Here is a 20,204-nt window from a genome sequence, read left to right on the forward strand (position 1 = left end):
AATAAAATGATGGGAGTATGAGCTGTCAATGATTGAAACCTTATGCAGCCAACCGGTGGCAGGAAAGAGTTTCCATTGAAATCAATAGGAAGACTTTACGCATTCACGCTGGTTTCTAAACAGACTCCTACATGCAGCGTTCAACAGAGCTAGGGCTTTATCTGACCGACATGATTGCATCCCCTGCAGGGCATTTAGCTTGGGGATGGGGAAAAGGGCAAATGCATTTGGGGTTAATTTTGCAGAATCCCCCCCCAACACCTGCAAAAATGCCTGAAAAAATTTTGAGAGCATACCCCAGCTGATCCCCTCAAATTAATGAGTTTAATAAACTAAGTAGACTTTAGTGCCGTAAAAGAGAATGATTAACTGATAAAAGACAAATAGACGTAATAAATAAAATCTGCATTAAAAAAACAACTATATTTTAGAAACCATATAAACCACATGTTTTAGAGTGGGAAAATACACAAACACAACTGTAAAAAATATACAAATTTTACTGCAAAAGTATTGATTACAAATCATTAGGTATTTACATAAATTTACAGTATGACATCAAACTGGACAATCTTCAAACATGTTATAAATGTTGCATTTCTAAGCTCTCAAGAATTGTTGCACGGAAGTTAAAATGGCCAGTTCGGGCCATTTCACATTTATAAGTGAGGCTTTCTCCCCATTACTGCCCCGTTATCAGCATTATATTTTAGACCACCAATCTTACCGGCACATTAAACCTTTCTAAAGGAGTGTCGTTTTAGAACATATAAAACAAATGGAGGTATGTATCAACTCCAAAACTGTACATTAACACAAATGTAGCGCAACAACGTTGTTAAACAATCGAGGGGGAAGGCTTTTATGTTATTAAAATAATCATGTTAAATTCCAATGAGCATGCAATTTTGAATCAGTGCAAGCAGAATTCCTTGTACTTAGTAATATGTAAAATGTATAATTAAGTTAACTTTTCCTTGTTATACTTTTTAAATTACGGCACGTCGTCATAACGTTGCATCAAAGAGAGGTATATAGTAAAGCACACGAAAATTGGTTTCTATCGCCACCTACAGCTGGATCGAGCAACAGCAATGCCACTGCATTTACCAATCAACAGACTTGTGACAAGTGAAATAAATTTAATGGGGGAGAAAAGTTTGGTGGCAACTCTTCTTATCTTTGAAATTCACACTCCATGTCCATGCTGTGGTTTTTAGTCCAGATAATGTCGCATCTTCAGGATACAGAATGAAATATGTCAATCCGACCTATTTATAGTCCTGTTACACTCATGTTAATTATTTCAACTATGGTACGTTCCACACGTTGGCACAGTTGTACTTCGGGGTCTAAGCTCTCAGTGACCTTCACGCCGCTGGCTGGTAACAATGAAAGGCTGTGCACACCAGTACACTTCTTTGGCTTCTCTTTCAGCTGCTGAAGACCTATTTTAAAGTGCAAAAAAGGATTAAATAACATGGAATAATCAGGTTTTAATATACAACGCAGGAGATGTGTTCTGTCAACTCCATGAATTCAGTATGCATTTTGTTGGACCATTCCTAGGAAGATGTGCTAAAAGAAGGGCCAATTTGGCCTTGTATTACGCACAGTTCAAAGAGTAAGGTGACTGAAAATAATTGTAATGATTTAACTACACATTACACAGGGCTGACCAAGCTGTCCTTGGACCCTCATAATGTGTAACAGTCTGGCTAGCACAATGTATAGATGAAAAGTTGACACTGATTTTGAAAACTCTTCTACTTACGCGTAATAATCGGATCGATATCTCTTGTCTCAGTAGCAACACTTGACGCGCACACCTGTCCAATTTGTATGAGAAGTGACATGACATCCTCGTATAGTGGAGGAAAAGCTTGGCAGAAGAACACCAAACATGGCAACGTTGGCATAAAAAACGCATACCGTTTGGCTTGAGTTAGGACTGTGGGTTGAGAAGAAGAAGAAAACATAATAATAATTATATATACCAATTGTACCTACTAATCAGCATACTGTGGGAAACTGTTCGACCTTTGTCAAGTGAAGCTCAAATGTTAAAATTATGGGTTGATTGTATATGCAGACCTGGCAGGAGAATAAACCAGAGCCAAAACCTACTGGAGATTATTATACCAGAAATAAATAAATGCAGCAATAGAAAATCTAAATTCTCGTGCAATTTATTTTCATATAAAGTAACAGAGAATTAAGACAACCCTTATAAAAAGTGGTGAATTATGATGAAACAAAGTATCTGTTACCTGTGAGCAGAGTTCCCATTACATTGATAGCCAGGCGAGCCATACTGAGAGACTTTGGCAATGCATACTGGATACACAAGTATGAAAGAAGCTGTATAGCAAAGATCTGTAATGACAAAAACATTTTTTTTTTAGCGAAGACAAAGCTAATCACTGCATCCTACAGAACTATGGACAAGCAAATAAAAAAATAAAATTTAATTTGCAAATAACATTCATAATAGTATTAAATAAATAAGAAAAGAGGTAACATCAGTTTACTTGCTTAGGTCTACCCCCTCCACCCTCTGATCTAGACTCTAATCTGTTTATATTGTAGCGCTATATTTCTTGAAGAAACAACTGTATCACAACCAAAATGAACTGTTAACACAATAAAGGATGTCACGTTTGAATTGTACTGTTCTTATGGAAATCACCTGCTTCTCTAGTTCAGGCTGAGCTATGAGTTCTGGGATAAAATCCAGACAAATGTGCATTGAGGGTATTCCAGCGACAGTTAAAGGCAGCAGCTGACATGGATATCCCTGTTTCAATAAAGAAAGCATGAGAGAAAGAGAGCAAGAGATTGGTTAAAGAGTAATTTATGGAGGTCAATGTTTTTCATACATTTACATGGCATTTCTGTTATTTCCAATGTATTAATCAGCAGTAACTTGAATGCATTGACTTCAATGTTTAGTTGACTTTTTCTTGTATTATTATTGTTTATATATCTTTATATTATTATAGGTTTATATCAATATAATTGAAAGTATATACTACTGCCACAGTACTGAATATAGTAGCATGTGGTGATTTTACCTAGAGGTGGAGGATCAATTAGAGAACACCAGTTGTCCTTATAAACAGCAATGATGTGAGGCATACCTGAAAATGCACCAGCTTGGCAATATTGGGGTCAGCAATGAACATCTGATGCAGCAAACAGCAGATAAGGCACTGCACCTCTCTGAGGTTACACAGCAGGTTCTCATCTCCTTCCAGGGGCTGGGAAGAGTCTTGGTTTTTTTCCTCTTCTGTTGGAAGACATATCTCCAACAGGATTTGCACAGCAGCGCTATCCTAACATTAAAGGCAAGAAAATCAATTAGCGCACAATCGCTTACCAAATAACAAAATGTTTTCGTTTATATCAATCAACATAATAAACCCTATCAGCATAGACAAATCAGTACGTACACCAAGCACCATAGCACAGAACTGCCCAGATATATACATCACTAAAATAAAAGGTAACACTATAACCTAAAACTGAATGAGCATTCAAATACACCATATGGTTTAATAATTTGATTCCACTTAATAATATTCCAGGATTAGGTATACATCGAAGAAAGCAACCTGTGCAAATAAAAACCTTCTAGAGGTGCACATAAAGTTACCTGTGCAGCAAGCAATGCATTTTTCAGCTCCTCTCTTGTAACTTCCATAGTTTCAGCCTGTCCAGCAAGACCAGCAGCATTGTTAGATGATGGTTTAATATCCTGATCCGCTGTTTCTTTCAAGTAAGAGTTCAAGTAAGCCTTGGATGCCAGAAGATACCCATTCAACATGTGCAAAGTAATATCCATTAGTGGCGGGCACCTGAGAAGACAAGTAAGGAACCACCATGTTAGCGCTTAACATTATATACTAGAATATTGGAGGAGAACATCGCAGTCGTAACAAATGAAAAATAAAAAACACCAACCTCTGGACTCTGGGATCACATCTAAGTACAATCAGAGGGTCAATCATTAGATCATTTTGTGTGTACTTGTGCTTTCGAGCTAGCTTTAATTCAGGTTGCAATGCATTCACCGTCATCACCCACAACCTAGCAGGTAAATAAAATGTAATAAATATATAGTTAAAAATGTAAATTTTCCAACTCTGTTTTCTTTGTCCCTCTCAATAGCTGGGTGCTTTTGAGGCAAACAAAGTTGGTATGTTCTCAACTATTTATGCTATATGTAAAATAAAATGAAAAAAAAAACCCTTGGCTCTGACTTAAAATGAAAACAAGCTGAAAGTACAGCAATCAGCATTGCATTGGTTTCTCACTATGGTCAGACACTTTATGAACTGATCACATTACCTTCTTGGCATAACAGTATTCAAGGTCATCCAGAGCTTGTTGATCGTCTGAAGGATCCTCCGTGGAACTCCAGCATTCAGGAGCTGGTTCATGCTAGTGGTCAGCACTTCGGCATAAGGGATGAGGTCACTGGCACTAAGTAATGTCAAATGCTCCAAAATTTGCATTACTTGGGTGTGGTTGCTTTGGAGCAGTGAAAAGGCTTAAAAAAGGAAGGACAAAAAAAACAAGATGTCGGTTATGTTAATAAGCTGGAAAATACCTCAGTTTAATTAAACCTATGATCAAACTATTTAACAGTTGCAGTGCCTAGGGTCCAGAGATCGAATATGCTGTGCCTCGCCATGATCTCTAATAATACACAGACCAACCAGAACACAAGACTGCTTTGGGCTCCCAAGACGATTCTACTAATAACTCAAATTGTATAGTTTGTTAAAAGAGCAATTTAAGCTACTATCTAATGGGAAGTCTGACCCTTTGCCCACTTGTATTATTGTATGATAGGGTTTCTTCCATTGTGGCAAATCTCCATAGTGCTCCATAAATCTCACTTGCAATCTGAAATTACTATACTCTAGATGCAAAGCCTGGTGTTATTATGGAGGTAGCCTGCTATTTAGCTACTTTTTGTGGTCCATCAATGACAAAGAATAACTCTGGGATGTAGTGTGCTCTGCTTGCACCCTGCACTATGGGGTTCAGTCTTCTTGCTGTATTCTAACAATCTTTGGAATGACCCTGGGTCAGCTGTCTTTTTCAAAAGCCCAGTTTTATCTGCAGACATCAATAACAATAACGCAATAATGAAAAGCCCATTATACCTTCTTGTAGCTGATTAGGGGAATGGTTTTTAGCAGAGCTGGTCAGCAACATTCTTCTTAACAGAGCATCTGTCCCAGTAATCTCTTCCTCACAGATCCAGTCATCCACGATGCACAGATGGGGGTAATTAGTGGCAAGCAGACGCAACAAGGAAGAATGTAAGCCTAAGAAAAACATTAACACACATTACATATGTAAACAAGCACGTGTACCCAAAGGCTATGTTGGCCAATATTCTAGGCTTGTGCACGTCTCTCCCTTTTTCAGACCCTGCCAATAGTGCAGGTGCCTCTTAAATATGCAATGTTGACAAACTGTCTCACACGGCAGCTTCTTCTAAAAAGCCCATAGGATTGGCAGCGATTTCCATAATACTCCAGTAGTGGAACACCAAAGACATTATGCTTCGGGTTTGCATTAGAAACCAAATCGGGTGATTATGACTAGATGTATGCATCACTTACATGCATGATCACAGTATTACATCCAGAATCATGAGGAAATATACTTCCATAACATTATGCTTTGTCTGCAAAGGAGACAGCATAGAATGTATTGTATGTTCCATAGATGGAATACAGTTTTACTACTAATTCTAACTGGATAGCTCAGCTAACTCAATCCATACCATTCAAATCACCAGAAATCTGTAGCTTAATCTTTGTGCTCAAACAGGTCTGAGTGGTATGGTGCAATTCACTGCATAGTAAACATGACAGTTTGTTTACTTGTCATTTTACTAAAAATAATTTTAGGGTATAAAACACTCAACCAATTAATACAACAATTAAAAATATCTTTAATATTAAATAACTCTCACACCTACCTCCCAGTTCCTGTTGTAGACCATGTGCCTGTCTGATAAGATATTTTATTGGAATCTGGTCCATAAGAGCTGAAGAGTAAGACTTTGGTTTCCTCTGTATGGCTGCTGGAAATGTAAGCATAAGAAAAACGTTGCTAGCTAACCACACATATTCCATAGAAGCATTACTATGTTAGCGTATAAGAAGCATTTTTATTTCAAGATCTGCAAATTAATGAAATTGTGTCTTTAACAGCTTGTCACAACTAAATGTATCTATTAAGAAACATCTACTGCTTGTGCCTTTTTGTTTTGTAATCAGTTAAAATGTTGTGAGAATATTTCATTGAAATGTTTACCTCGTGGAATGTAATAAAAGTTTAGCTTGTCATATAAAGTCCTAAAGGTTTCTCCTTCTCCTCACCCCACTTTCACAAACACAGCCAACCAATCAATCAACGGCAATCAGAAACTTGTCAGCAAGGGAGAAATAACTTAACAAGAAGCAATATTCGTGAATAGAATGAAGAGCAGTGAACTGTACAATGTTGGACAGTAAGTTACTGAACACGTTGGAAGAATATGGTTTATATCAGAGGTTTCCATTTTGTGACCTTATTATATTTCATTTGTTTATTTTTGCAGACATTACCAACCTAGTGTCTTTGAATTTGCCAAAAGAGCTTCTTCATAGGATAGAACATAATAGAGCATTAGTAGTTGAGCAGTTATTGTGTGGCGCTGACCAAGCCGGGAGTTCTCCCCCACGATTCCCTGAAACACCTTCAGTATTTCTTGCTCTGTAATTGGCTTGTTGGTGGCTTCTGGACTGGCCTTTGAAGCAGGGGTGATGATAGAGTTGATGTAAACATCAATAAGAGGTAACAGCTGCTGGTGCAAGGGGGTGGTTGTCTCACAAAGTTGGGTGTAGATCCAGTCCTAGAACAGACAGGATTTACAAAATAGTTAAATAAACAAGGCGAGCACATGAAACAAACTGTACTTGCTGCTGTCCTGGGATAAAGTAAAAAAGACAAAAAGGACCAAAATTAAAAATGCATTAAAGTCAAAAAGTGTCAAAATTGCGTGTATGAGTATGTGTCAGAGCTCTCCGTTACTAGGAGCTCCACATAAACCTGTGTTTTGCTTTATAACCGGTGTGTATAATATTTTTGTGTGATTTCATATTCTCTCTCATTCTCTCTTTCATCAGATCCAGTGGTGTAACGCATGCTGCCACTAGACTCCACTGGAGCAGCAGAAACGTATTCTGTGGCATGCCGAATCACCCTTCTCTGTTTAGCAGCTTGATGGGTAAATCTGGGTTTGGCATTAATTAAAGTGGAAAAAAAAACAACATTTTGACAGGTTCATGAATAACCCAAATTGCCACTGATTTACATAAATTAGAAGAATGGCCAACGTACACTTTAACAGAGACATAGGGAAAACATGAAAATTGCTCTGGTCCCGTAGTGTAAAAAGGTCTTGGTCCTTAAGGGGTTAAACATGCTTTATACACCACCAGACAAGCTCTTTCTGCAGCAGAAGTCCACCGGGGAAGCTCCTTCATAATTTACGGTGATGCCAAGGACGTGAAAGCACGGTCCTGCTCCAAACTCCCCCTGTCCACTTTATTGAATAAACCCCAATATGTATAAACCACCATACCTTTATGGACACTTTGTGCTTTGTAAATGCGCGACTTCTCAGCAGCTGGTAAATACAGTGAATGGGCAGAAAACCAGTAATGTTAGCACTAAGGTTGCTTGTGACAGGGACACGAACTGCATGGGCAGTCACAACCTGAAAAGAAAAAAAACTATCATAATATTCATATAATGTATAGTGCATATACAGAGACAGTAGAGATGTCAAGTTTACTTTGACTGCATAGCATTAAATGGCAAAAGACTCAGTAAGAGCGGTATTAGGGTAATCCACATCATCACACATAACCAAAATATAACACACAGCATGCTTTACTTGAAACCAAATAATCCTATGAAATGCCAGAATGCAACCATTAGATGGTGCTACTGAGCTGCCGTGCAAAGATTTCATTGAACAAGCTGCCTGTTTGATGCTTCGGTGCCAAATGCTTTCCCCAAGCTTTCACTTTTACTGCTCTGCCTAAAGGACATGGGATAAACTGAATAATCATTCAGAGCTGCATGGAAATCATCAAGGATTTATTTAAGTGATATAGTTATACTACTTAACACTGACCAATTTTTGCAAATGGCTTAACATTCAATGGAAATACCTTGTTTGGGATAACCACAAAACTAAACAAAGCAATAACCACAGCAAAACATGAACATAGGGTTGGTCCAGCTCTACCTTTAGGGAATGGACCCCAGCGTGATCACAAGAGGACATTATTCAAATGAGTGAAAGGTAATTATACATTGATAGAATGAAGGGAAAGGAGACATAGGTTGTAATAAAATCCTTAAATATTTAACATGATACATATAAATTGTAATACATCAAAATAACTTAACATTTAAGTGATACGATTCAAGCCCTGAATCTTAACAATACTAAGATACTTAACAAGATATAATGAAAATAGCTGGCCACGGCTCTTATTTCTACAAAAGAAAAGTGACAAGGGTACCAGTAGAAACAATATGGTGGATAATTAAGGGCTCTTATTTGCCAGAAAATAATTGCATTGTGTCTAATTAAATTAGAGGAATGATAAAATTCCAATTATTTTATATAAATCATTTCCCCACATATTATGTAAGAAGTGTCCCCTCACCTGCTCTGTAAATATCTCCTGGGTGAAAATAGTCTTCATTCTGCCGAGTGAGCTTGGTTTAATGACAATCTAGGAAAACAAAAGTCAGAATGGATTGGCTTAATATGTAAGCCGGTATAAATCAAGAAAAAAAAAATGGAGCACTCAGAAATAATTTATTTTTGGCCCTAATAAGTAACTTTCTTCAAAATACAGATCTTGCATAATCTTGAAACTTAGAAATTAATCTTTACCACAGTTGCCCCCGTTTTGATTGCGGAGCGTAAGAATTAGGTGACAAATAAATGTAAATGTTAGAGGACAGAGTTTTAATCACCTTCATTCCCAAAGTGGAACAGACCAGATCAATGATGGCGCTAAGCTGGTTGCTATGGAAGTACATAGCAACCAATAACAGCATCTCCCCGAATGATGCGGACACACCAGCAGTACTGCAAAAGGACAAATAATAAATTAGTTTTACAAGAAAAAAATCCCTCTCCTCTTGACGGAAACCTTGACGTCAATAACTATTTATAACATGTTATAATGAATAAAACATAGGCTCACCTTTCGAAATAAGCTTCTTCTTTTATCATCCAGTTTAACCAAATCAACATCAGCTGCTCTTGTTCTGGTGTACTGCAAAAGTTCAAGACTCAAAAATAAAAGCCATTCTGTTTGTTCAAAACTAAGATAATTTTTTTACTATTAACTCATAAAAACGCACATGAAAGTATAAATGTTTAGAAAAAATGACTTGCAATTTTGTTTAACGTTAAAACGTTTTCCCGCAGAGCAACGGCTCTCCGGAAAGGATTCTCAACTGAAAGGAAAACTATTTGGGGCAAGTTTGCTAATTTGTGCTTAATGTTTACAGGGTACTTTACATTTTGGTTTAAAGGCTCAAAAGAACAGTGCCACCAAACATCTGATGGTTAAGTATGCTCTCCTAGCCGAATGACTTGTTGTGTATTTACTGGAGTTAAAGTAACTGATTTTATTTTACAGCTTTCTCTCTGACCTCTTCTAACGGCGGCCGAATGTATCAATAGGCCAAGAAGCTCATTTAGCCAGTTATATGGTAGCACAACCTATCCTTCAACTAACCTGACGAGCGTGGAAAAAGCCAGCAGCATGCAGAAAGAGAGAGACACAAAACGCACGCCTGCAGGAGTGGCTGGCGGACGGCTTGTCATCAGCAAAAGCACCTGCTCTGCCTCTTCATCAGTTGGCCTGCGATTATTAAAGGAAAAGGGTCAGATTTTTAACATGCCCAACTTACTCTTCTTTCTACTTGTGACATTAATGGTGTAGTTGGGTTGATGCTGTGGGGTGCAAAGTATTCTTGCTGGTTGTCCCTAACACCTAAAGTGACTTAAGAAATCATGTCCTCATGTCCTGTTTGGGTCACCACCTCTGTCATCATCTCACCAAACATGCCAACAGAAATGGTGCACATGTGGAAAAAAAACAGTATACCCAAGCACACAATAATAGCTTACATAATGTACAAGAGAATTGCCCAAAAGACGACAAAACAAGAAGTTAAGTAGACATAAGATGTAACACAATACATCCTGAAGACAGACTTATATGATCTAGATAAGAAAAGAAAGTATACATTTTATACTCTTTATCTCCTCTGTTTCCATGGATGGAATGTATTATACATACAGGTGACTGGGACTATGCACTAAATAATTGTATCACTGCTCTTGCTGTAGTGAATATATATATATATAATTTATGTACTATTAGCGGTTAATAGCAGGGGCACTGAGCAAGAGACTTCTATGATCACACAGACTGCCGAGTCTTGCTGCTAGGAAATATTCAGACATTTATCAAAATATTGCAAGTATTGCTATGCAAAACATAAATAAAATGAAAAGAAGTACTTGAGGCCAGCGATTCCCATTAATGCGCAGTAGAGACGCAGGAGTGCGCTAGCTTTTATAACATGTTCCTCCTTCAGTCCAGAGCACACAGATCCGCCAGACTCAGCTTCTTCTGTTGCAGGCGTGTTGCTAGCCGAAGGAAGGATGCTCATTAACTCCAGGAGGAGCTGTCTTCTCATTTGCCATAGCACAGAACTGTTGTTTTCCCTCCTTCTCTAAAGAAAAAAAGAATCATGTATAATACACATATATATATCTGTACAGCATCTGTTGACTTGTGAGGGTTCCTTGAGAAATCATGTCTTTTAATAATTTAATTTTCAAAGCTAAATAAATTAAACTAGCTAGCTGAAAAGATGTTCTGCAGAGGGAAGCTCCACCTAAACTTGTACTAGTTGAAGAAAATAGGAACATTTGAATCATACAAATAAAAAGTAAAAAAAAAAAGTAAAAAAAAAAAAAAATAAAAAATAAAAAAAAGCAATCTGGTAAACTAAGCAGAGAAATCATCTCTTACCAGTTGTCCATTACGGATAAAGGTTCCAAACCAAGTGCGTACTTTGGCATTCGTCCCGAGGAGCAATCCACTCACAAAACACACCATGTTGCTCACACCATCTTCCCCTGCCTCATTTTTGGTATGGTCCAAAGTTAAAGCCACTCCCAGTCCAGGGAGGTGACACTCTTCTACCTGAAATGTTATTTAGAAGAAGCTGTGAAAAGTATGTCAGGTTCATTCTTTTAAATTATACTTAATAAATAGAAATAGACATACACAAATAGAAACATGCATTTCTCCAAAAAAAACAAACAAATAACTGAAAATCTCTGATTGACATAGCATTTTATTAAAAAAGATAACCTGCATATCTATGCAATGTGCAGGATACCCTTTATATCATACTTAACCATGAAATATAAAGACACCAAAATGTGGTAATAACGACATTTGTTTATTTTTCGGAATAAAAGAAATCAAGCACAAAATCTATAATGAGACTACTGTAGGTGAACAAAAATATATTTTATAGCTTTTATGGTTTATGAATCAGCTCTCCATGCCTCTCATGTGTCAAAAGCATATCCGGCACAATAATAATATTTTTCTCACACAGCGAGACCAGATTCTTACCACCATGCCTCGCACTTTCAAAGCCTGAGATGGGTTCATCTTGCACAACTGACGCAAGGCTTCAGTTCTGCGTCTCCCTCCAATACTCTCCTCATCCTGACGTTCTCCATTCTTTATCAAGCTTCTGCAAACTAATAGAAGCATTAACATTAAGTAAAAAAATTAATATTTCTTTATCGTCTCACTTAAAATGCATAAAAAAAATTGATAAAGTTGGTACAGTACATACAATACAGTATATGAAGCTATAAAAAAAATGGGCGGATCCATGCAAAATGTTATGGCACTACACAACATAAAATTAAATATTGCATAAACAGAACAAAATTAAACAATTATCCTCAGAACTTCTTACCTTCATTAAAACTGTCAGGGACGTTTGCTACAAGCAAACAAAGGAACCAGGCCCCATTGCGGACATGAAGAAGAGCTTCAGCCATTTCAGTGATTGGCAGAAGAGTGTGTAACTCTGCAACAGACGTAGGAGTGATTTATTTACAAGAAACTCCACCGTGGTCTTGATAAAAGTTCTCACAAAAAGAGATCAAAGTTGACATAATAAATTGCATTTTGCATCATTCTTCTTGTGAAGCAGAGTGCAAGAATTCATATACATATTTATATATATACACACACACACACTATATATATATATATATATATATATATATATATATATATATATATATATATATATACATATACACACACACACACACACACACACACACTCAAGCATTAATTAAAATTGACAGTTTATTGTTCCAGGCAATTCCACTATAGAAGAATGCTCACTCTGTGAGTGAATGAAAGCCATGCTGCAGCATGATCTAACATTTCTCGTCACTGATTGGCTGTCTGAAACAGTCAATCAGTGGCAGGATAGTGCCTTCATTCCAATAAACAGTAAGCGTTTCCACACATGCACACAGGGGGTCTGAACAGGCCCTGGCATGCAGCATTCCCCTGGCCAGGCCTCGATCTTACTATAGGTAAGTAAATCTTGTGCATATTTCCAGGGCATTTAACTGGGAGGGTGCATGTACACAAAAATGTAAAGGGGCTACAGAGTTATGATATGCATATATGTACATATGATGGCTGGAGTGTCCCTACAGTTTAGAGCAGCAAAATGTCAGCATTTAAAGCATCCAATGCGCAGTCTAGGATTTTGAATAGATATAACAAGCTTTATTAATACCTGCTTGTAAAATGCACAGCACATCTGCAGCCTCTTCCATGTGAACAGGGCTTTCAAAAAGCTCAGAGGATTTCATAAAAAACTCTCCGCCGGAATCTGCAACCTTAAGCAATGATAAAAGAGGAACACGTTAATATCCAAAAAGGTTTCTACGAGATTATATTCTACCAAGTACTTAATTGCTCTTTTGAGTCTGGGATGAGATAAAGATTATCTACCATATGCCTCAATGTCTTTCTCAATCCAAAATGTGTTTTGGGGGTTGTGATACATTTCATGCACTCCTGCAAATGTAGGGGGATGTCAGCAGAAAAAGCAGGTGTGAGATCCGGGTCCGGGGTGTTTTTGCGTATCCACAGAGCTCTCCAGTTGGAGATGTCCCCCCCAACCCAGTCACTGACCTACCAGGGAATTCCTTGATATCATTCTTTCCCAATCTATGACATTTGCCAGATCCATCCTATTATATGGCCAGGTACTGCCAGGTATTGCCACACCCGCTCCTTCTGAAGCAATTTGACAGATGGCATTGTGTTAACCACTGTTAACTGTTTCTTTGCTATGTATCCTGTATTGATTTTGCTATTATATTGTTTTCTTGGACAGGCACTTTCTAGCCCAAACTGTATTTTTAAGCTGAAAACAGTGGAGTTGCATTTTTTTAAAACCTTAGCAAAAAAACTATTAAGTAGACTTTGCTTATACTTAATATTATGTATGTTAGAAGTATAGTCTCTTAAGGGTTTGGTAGGCAAAAATACCTCTTTAATTAAGGATCCAATTGCACTCAGCCGGCTCCTGTATAGTCGGAGACCAGTTTCTGTCGCTTCTCGGGGTTATTACTTTCAAGTTAACAATTCTACGAATCTAACTTTTAATTTAAATAATGTTTTCTTCATTGTTTATTGCCAAACATAGTTTAGAGCCTCTACAAAGACGGAAGAAAAGAAATGACTGTGTTCGGCTTTATACAGAAACGTGAAACTAACGCTAGTTAGCTTCTCCGTGGTCAACGGGGGTCTAACTTAAAACAGTTAGAGTGCCTCCCCGATATGGCAAAACCGTGACCTGTTGCTTCCAATGTCACTTGATAATATGCAACAAACTAGGTATTTCATAAATAATTCTTAAATCCTGTAAAAATTCCCATTTCTATTAACCTATGATTTTTACCAACAGTTTTAAACACACAACAAAAGCAAATGCAAAACCAGGTCATAGTGGGTGACAGTGGGTTATTTAACATTATTAGAGAATACAAAATAATCGATTTCGATGTATCTCAACATATAACTAAATGAAAAGTTAAATTACCGTAGATTAAAAATGGACAAAAAAAAAAAAAAAAAGTCATACAAATTCGGTACCTTATTAATTATGGCTAACAGTTCACTTAGAACAAGACGCAGTCGACGGGGGGAATCGCTGTGTTCAAATTCCAGAGTCAGGCCATGTTGAAGCTGTGATACCAATATACTTTCACCGCTGCCTCCTCCAAGCTTGTGCCTACGGAGAGTTTGGAAAATCACCTTGAGATAACATTTACTCTAAGCATATTACATGGAAAGTGGAGATGTGTCTCTGAGACTTCTCATTAGTTTTAGATGACAGCTAACGTAGGTACGCTAGGGCTGATGCCCAGAATGCTAAAGCGTTACACTGCTGAAGGAATAACGTCAACCAGCTCTGAAGGACATGAGGAGCTGCATGGACAGAAGTGTAAAATAGTTATTAACACTGTACAAACAAGCAACAATGTAATTCAAAAGCCATGAAAGTAAACATTTCAGTACATAAATGTTTGCATCTGTGATGTTTACACTATTATACATTTTAATTACAATAAATGTATACTGATTTTCTCTGGCATGAGCTTTATTTTCAGTCTATATATATCTTTAAGGAGGATTTGGACACTGCCCTTTAAAAAAAGCAGTTTGCCCACTGTGGCTAGTGAATTAAAGAATGGTTATGGAACTGATCGTTTACGTTTCCAACACCTTTTAAGAATATTTATAATGACAGCCATAAATTAAGAACAGTGCAGTGATAGAATAGTTTTGAACCTCTTTTCAGGTAGTGGTCCAATACAAAAGAAACCGTGCTTCAATGTACATAGGCTAGATGGCACCAAGTGAAGAGACTCGAGTCTTACCTGAGCTGCTGTTCTTTGTTGGCATCTTGTTCCAATGCATGGAAATCCACAGACAGCAGAGCCACTATAGAATTGACAGCTTCTACTCCCGAAAGCAGCCGCAGAAGCAGCTTCTTGTCCTGAGCCCAGCTGTGGCTCTGATCCGCCGGAGCGCACAACGCCATACGGACTAAGCAAGGCAGGAGAAGTCTCAGTTCTGGATCGCTGAGGGCAGCCAAGCGCACCACGTCCACCTTCTGCATCGCCTCAAATGCATACGGGCTGACATACTGCAGATCAGGACTGTCACCCATATTATGGACACCTATGGAAAAATAAACACACAACACTTTTACTGATAACGGTTAAGGAGAGAACGGGAGAGTAAAACGTATAAGCTGGGATTATCCAACTGGCACCTTGTTACCCTCAACAATCTACTGAAATACCTGTACTTATAGCATAGAAGAGTTATGTATTTCTAAAAACATACATTCTTGCCACTTATTTACTTTTTTTTTTTTTTTTTTTTTTTTTAAGACAATCGCCGGCGACCATGTAAAACATTTTCTATACAATTACTAAGTGCCGGGAAACATCAGAAAATTCCTATGTACTGCCACTGTGCCCATTTTACCACAAAGCCCAGGGAAATAACGTTTTTTTCAGACTGGTCTGATCACAATATAGACACTCCATGTTACATACATACACGCATATATAGGAATATTTCACCCCATTGATATGCATTATTACAAAGCCCTGTGAGGTTTCATTGGGTAATATAGACACGCATTTATATAAACACACCAGCTCCTTTTCTTCCTATAAAGCAAAAGTCGTTGAGAAAATCGTGGAACACACGCAACGCGTTGCGGCCTACAACGCAGTGGATCCCCGGCCTGGAGTAAGATATGCACCTTCCCCACCTCGAGCTGTCCCTCGGCGGCACTTTGCAAGCGAAAGTCCGGATGAAGTCCAATAGGATTCGGTTTCGTCGCGCGTGAAAAACCAAAAGGAAATATAGTTTTGTTCTTTCTACAGTGCGCGTACCGGCTACCGAAAGCACCAAAATAGAAGCGCTGAAAGCTTTCTATCCCTTACAGGCCTCCGTAGTGACATTGTGTATGCGATCACGGGATTAACTCTTTCGCTCCTCAAAGACAGAACCAGTCGCACTGGAGTGGATATACGAAAGGTACTTTACAATTGCCTAAAGTACGTGCAACGATCGCCAATAAATGTACTGGTCGATACCAGAAGAAAAAAACTACATTCATAGTCACTGTAGTTGTTCTGTCCTTTAAGTATTAAGTGTATGGATGTAAGGATGAGAGCAATAATATGGGTACCAAGTGATCTTAACCCCTTAAAGACTTATTGGTTTTTTTCCAGGACAAGCAGGGCTTTCTCTAGATACCATTATTTATAGCATATCACCTAAATGAATATAAAAATTATAAAATATGGTGACTTTTTCTTGAAAAGAGACTTTTTTCTCACTTTTATTTGAAAAATCTTTTACTCATCTGCAAAAACTAATGAAAAAAACCTGCAAGTTATTGGGCAATAATTACAAGTAGCATTTTGCTTTTCAAAACCATTTTTCCCCGAAATCTGGTCATTCTGCCTCATGTGGTATTTGGAACATCTTTGAAGCCAGCCAATGCAATTTACCCCATCAAACCATATATCTTTGAAAACTAGACACCCCAGGATATTTCAAATGCTGGTATTTTAACCCTTTCCATGCATGAATTCTACCATCAGCCTTTGTCAAACTTTATGGTAGTAATTTTCTTTTCACACACATTGTATTGCAGGTCACACAACACCCCAATATGTGTTCAGCAACATCTCCTGAGTACAGTGATACCCCCCATGCATGGGTTTGTTGTGTGCATTTTTTGATATTTGGACATCTGGTCAGTCTGTGCCCATGTCCGATATTTGGGACATCTTTGAAGCCGGCCAATTCCATCAAATCATAATTTTTTTTAAACCAGGCACCCCTGCATGGGCATTTAAAATGCCAATATTTTAACTCTTTCCATGCGACAAGTTTTGTGAAGATATAGCGCTAATTGTAGGACTTGCTCATAAAATACTTTTTGGGTATATATATATATATTTATATATTTGGACTTTTGTTTGTGGCAGTGGGGGATTATTTTTACATGTTACCAAATTTTTTAATATTTTTTTATTATTATTTTTTATTTTACATGGGGAGCTCGAGAGTTCTCAGGAGGGTCTGGATAGACCCTCTGTGAACTCTGACATTTGACAGTTGTTGCCGCCATCTTGTGAGTGGCAGTAATGCCATTCACTGATGGCACTTGTGGTTGCTCTTCGGAGTAATAAAAAAGCGATCGGGGTAGGGGGTTGTGTTACTGACATGCCTCAATATCGAGGCATGTCAGCAACACCCATTATGCTTAGGAAGCGATTGCTCATTGCCTCGTGACCCCGTATATATACGGGCTTTGTTGTAAAGGGGTTAATCCTATGCACAGTGTATTAGGCAGGGCTGGACTGGCGATCACAAGGCAGCCCTGGCTCTTTAAGTCAAATGGCTGCCTGATGGCGTAGGTGCATCCGAAGGCTGGAAATGTGCTGCCATACCCTCCATATTTTTGGTCACGTAGCATGCAGCCAGGTATATTCAGCCACTGGCTGCATGCTGCAGCGCCCAATCTCCTATCCCAGAATGCATAGTGCCTACTGTAAAGTTTGGTGGAGGAGGAATAATGACCTGGAGCTGTTCAGGGTTTGAGTTTGGCCTCTTAGTTCCAGTGAAGGGCAATGCTAATACTACAGCATACAAAGACATTTTACAAAATTGTATGTTTCCAACCTGGTGACACCAGTGTGTTGACGGCCCTTTCCTGTTCCAGCATGACTGTGCCCCTGTGCAGAAAGCAATGTCCATAAAGATATGGGTTAACGAGTTTGAAACCCAAGTGACCTTAATCCACTTTAAACTTCTTTGGGATAAATTTGAATGCCGATTGTTAGCCAGGCCATCTCGTCCAACGTCAGTGCCTGACGTCGCAAATACTCTTGGATGCCACATTCAAAAATCTTGCGAAAAGATTTCCCGGAATAGAGGCTATTTTAGCTGCAAAGGGGGCCCAACTCCGTCTTAATGCCCATGTTTTTGGAAAAGAGCATCCAACAAGCTCTAGGTGTGAAGGTCAGGCATCTCTTGGTCATATAGTCACATTCTGTTATGTACATGGGTAGAATTAAGAAAGTATGATGTTCGTATGCTTTGTTTTCCGAGACAGCAATCTGGGGAGTGTTTGCTGAAGCAGACGCTCTACCCAGGTTCCAGTCACTTCCCACCTATTCTGTAGCCAAATCCACCCCCCCAAAAGGACCTACAGGTGGAAAACCATGTTCTGAAGTACTGCCTTTTCTAAACAACGGAATCATAGCAGCAGGAGAACTTCATTTTCAATCAGCTGACCCGATCATGCATTAAGAAGGGGCGGCCCTTACAAGTTTCTCTTGCTGCATAGTTAATTACCGCGGTGTCTAAGCATTTTTTTGTTAAAAGCTTCATATGCATTATACTATCAGGGTGTTGAAATGTTGAACTCCTGATTTAGTAAATAAGCCCCATTTAGTTCAAAAATACTATATATACATACAGTGTATATAATACACTATATGGACAAAAACTATTGGGATACCTGACCACAACACCAGCAGGGACTTTGATGACATTGCATTCTAAATACATAGACATTCATATGTAATTGATCCCCCTTCTTTCTACAAGATGTTGGAGTGTTTCTGTGGGAATGTGTGCCCATTCATCCAGTAGAGCATTTGTGAGGCCAGGCACTGATGTTGGAAGAGAAGGCATGGCTTGCAATCTCCGTTCCAGTTCACCCCAAAGGTGTTTGATAGGGTTGAGGCCAGTGAAGTAAAAGGGCCTTCCCCAAACTGTACCTACAAAGTTGGAAGCATAGCATTCAAAATCCAAAATGTCTTGGTATGCTGAAGAATTAAGATTTCCCTTCACTGGAAGTAAGGGGCCTAGCCCAACCCTGAAAAACATTCCCATACCATTATCCAATATCCACCAATGTTTACAGTTGGCACAATGCAGTCAGGCAGGTGAAATCCTCCTGGTGTCTGCCAAACCCAGATTTATCAGACTGCCAGAAAAGTGTGATTTATCACCCCACAGAGTGTTTCCACTGCTCCAGAGTCCAGTGGCGGCATGCTTTACCACTCAATTTGACGCTTGGTGATATGAGGCTTGCATACAGCTGCTCAGCCATTGAAACGCATTCCATGAAGCTCCCGACGCACAGTTTTTGTGCTGATATTAATGCCAGTGGAAGTTTGGAACTCTTCAGCTATGGAATCGGCATTAGTGACTTTTACGCACCACGTGCCTCAGCAATCAGTTACCCCGCTCTGTGACTTTACGTGGTCTTCCGCTTGGTGGCCGAGCTGCTGTTCCTAAACTCTTCCACTTTCCAATAATACCACGGACAGTTGACCGTCAGATATTGAGCCAAGCTCTTATCTTTTGTTTCTGTAAATTCAAATTGTTATTTTTTTGTACAACTTTGTCTTGTATAACCATTGTATGGGCTGCAGATTATGGTCAACATAAATTAATATTGGATTTTCTCTTAAAGTGAGCCATACCCATAAAATATGACCAGGTTGCAAAAAAAAAATAAAAAAATAGCAATACAGACCTAAAAGTGGAGCATGAGAAAGCACCTCCCCCCATAACTAGAACTTTGAGAGTGGTTATCTGCTCCCTACTAACACTAATTATTTTAAGTGGTATTTGCTGGGTGTGAATGGATTACTTGTTATATCAGTCGTTTAAGAATTTATGCCTCAATCTTCTGAAACACCCAAATTTACCGCAGGGGCTTTAATGTCTACCATATACAATATGGCGACGGATGCCTGATTTAAAAGAACTTGAGAGGCGATCAATGATCGCCTTTCTAAGCTTAAATGGTGTCGCTGAAATGCCTTGATAGCGAGGCATTCAGGAACTCTGAAAACCCACTCCAGGACACACTAACTGCTCCTGAAAGCAGTCACAAGCGCCATTTTTCTGGTAGCA

The 20,204-nt window shown here is 38.6% G+C and overlaps 1 protein-coding gene across 4 annotated transcripts; it reads right to left on the minus strand.

Moving 5' to 3' along the window:
- Nucleotides 1-482: 482 nt before the first annotated feature.
- Nucleotides 483-16,205, minus strand: INTS2 (integrator complex subunit 2). Of its 4 annotated transcripts, none has more exons than XM_053454589.1 (24): nt 16,027-16,205; nt 15,119-15,422; nt 14,331-14,469; nt 12,964-13,066; nt 12,118-12,231; nt 11,763-11,893; nt 11,148-11,321; nt 10,631-10,845; nt 9,840-9,965; nt 9,300-9,371; nt 9,067-9,181; nt 8,751-8,819; nt 7,652-7,786; nt 6,637-6,919; nt 6,002-6,106; nt 5,175-5,339; nt 4,351-4,552; nt 3,964-4,089; nt 3,656-3,857; nt 3,141-3,335; nt 2,690-2,797; nt 2,271-2,376; nt 1,775-1,951; nt 483-1,448 (listed from the first exon to the last, which is right to left on the minus strand). In XM_053454589.1, exons 2-24 carry the CDS (start codon nt 15,409-15,411, stop codon nt 1,276-1,278), a joined length of 3,528 nt encoding a protein of 1,175 aa, XP_053310564.1. In that variant the 5' UTR covers nt 15,412-15,422; nt 16,027-16,205; the 3' UTR covers nt 483-1,275. The 4 variants fall into 4 exon arrangements, with proteins under 4 accessions (XP_053310564.1, XP_053310563.1, XP_053310565.1 ...); XM_053454588.1 differs by having other exon boundaries at nt 16,018-16,205; XM_053454590.1 differs by having other exon boundaries at nt 6,002-6,103; nt 15,908-16,205.
- Between the last annotated feature and the right edge of the window lie 3,999 nt (nt 16,206-20,204).

Source organism: Spea bombifrons, chromosome 2 (genome assembly GCF_027358695.1).
Source record: "Spea bombifrons isolate aSpeBom1 chromosome 2, aSpeBom1.2.pri, whole genome shotgun sequence".
Classification (NCBI taxonomy): domain Eukaryota; kingdom Metazoa; phylum Chordata; class Amphibia; order Anura; family Pelobatidae; genus Spea; species Spea bombifrons.

What these genes read in the sequence shown, in the direction of transcription:
- INTS2 (XM_053454589.1), bottom strand. Translation starts at nt 15,411, where the DNA reads ATGGGTGACAGTCCTGATCTGCAGTATGTCAGCCCGTATGCATTTGAG. An exon ending in GCTTTTTCCACGCTCGTCAG is followed by an intron (nt 9,372 to 9,839) that starts GTTAGTTGAAGG and finishes GAACTTTTGCAG; the next exon opens with TACACCAGAACAAGAGCAGC. An exon ending in AATACTGTTATGCCAAGAAG is followed by an intron (nt 4,090 to 4,350) that starts GTAATGTGATCA and finishes TTTACCTGCTAG; the next exon opens with GTTGTGGGTGATGACGGTGA.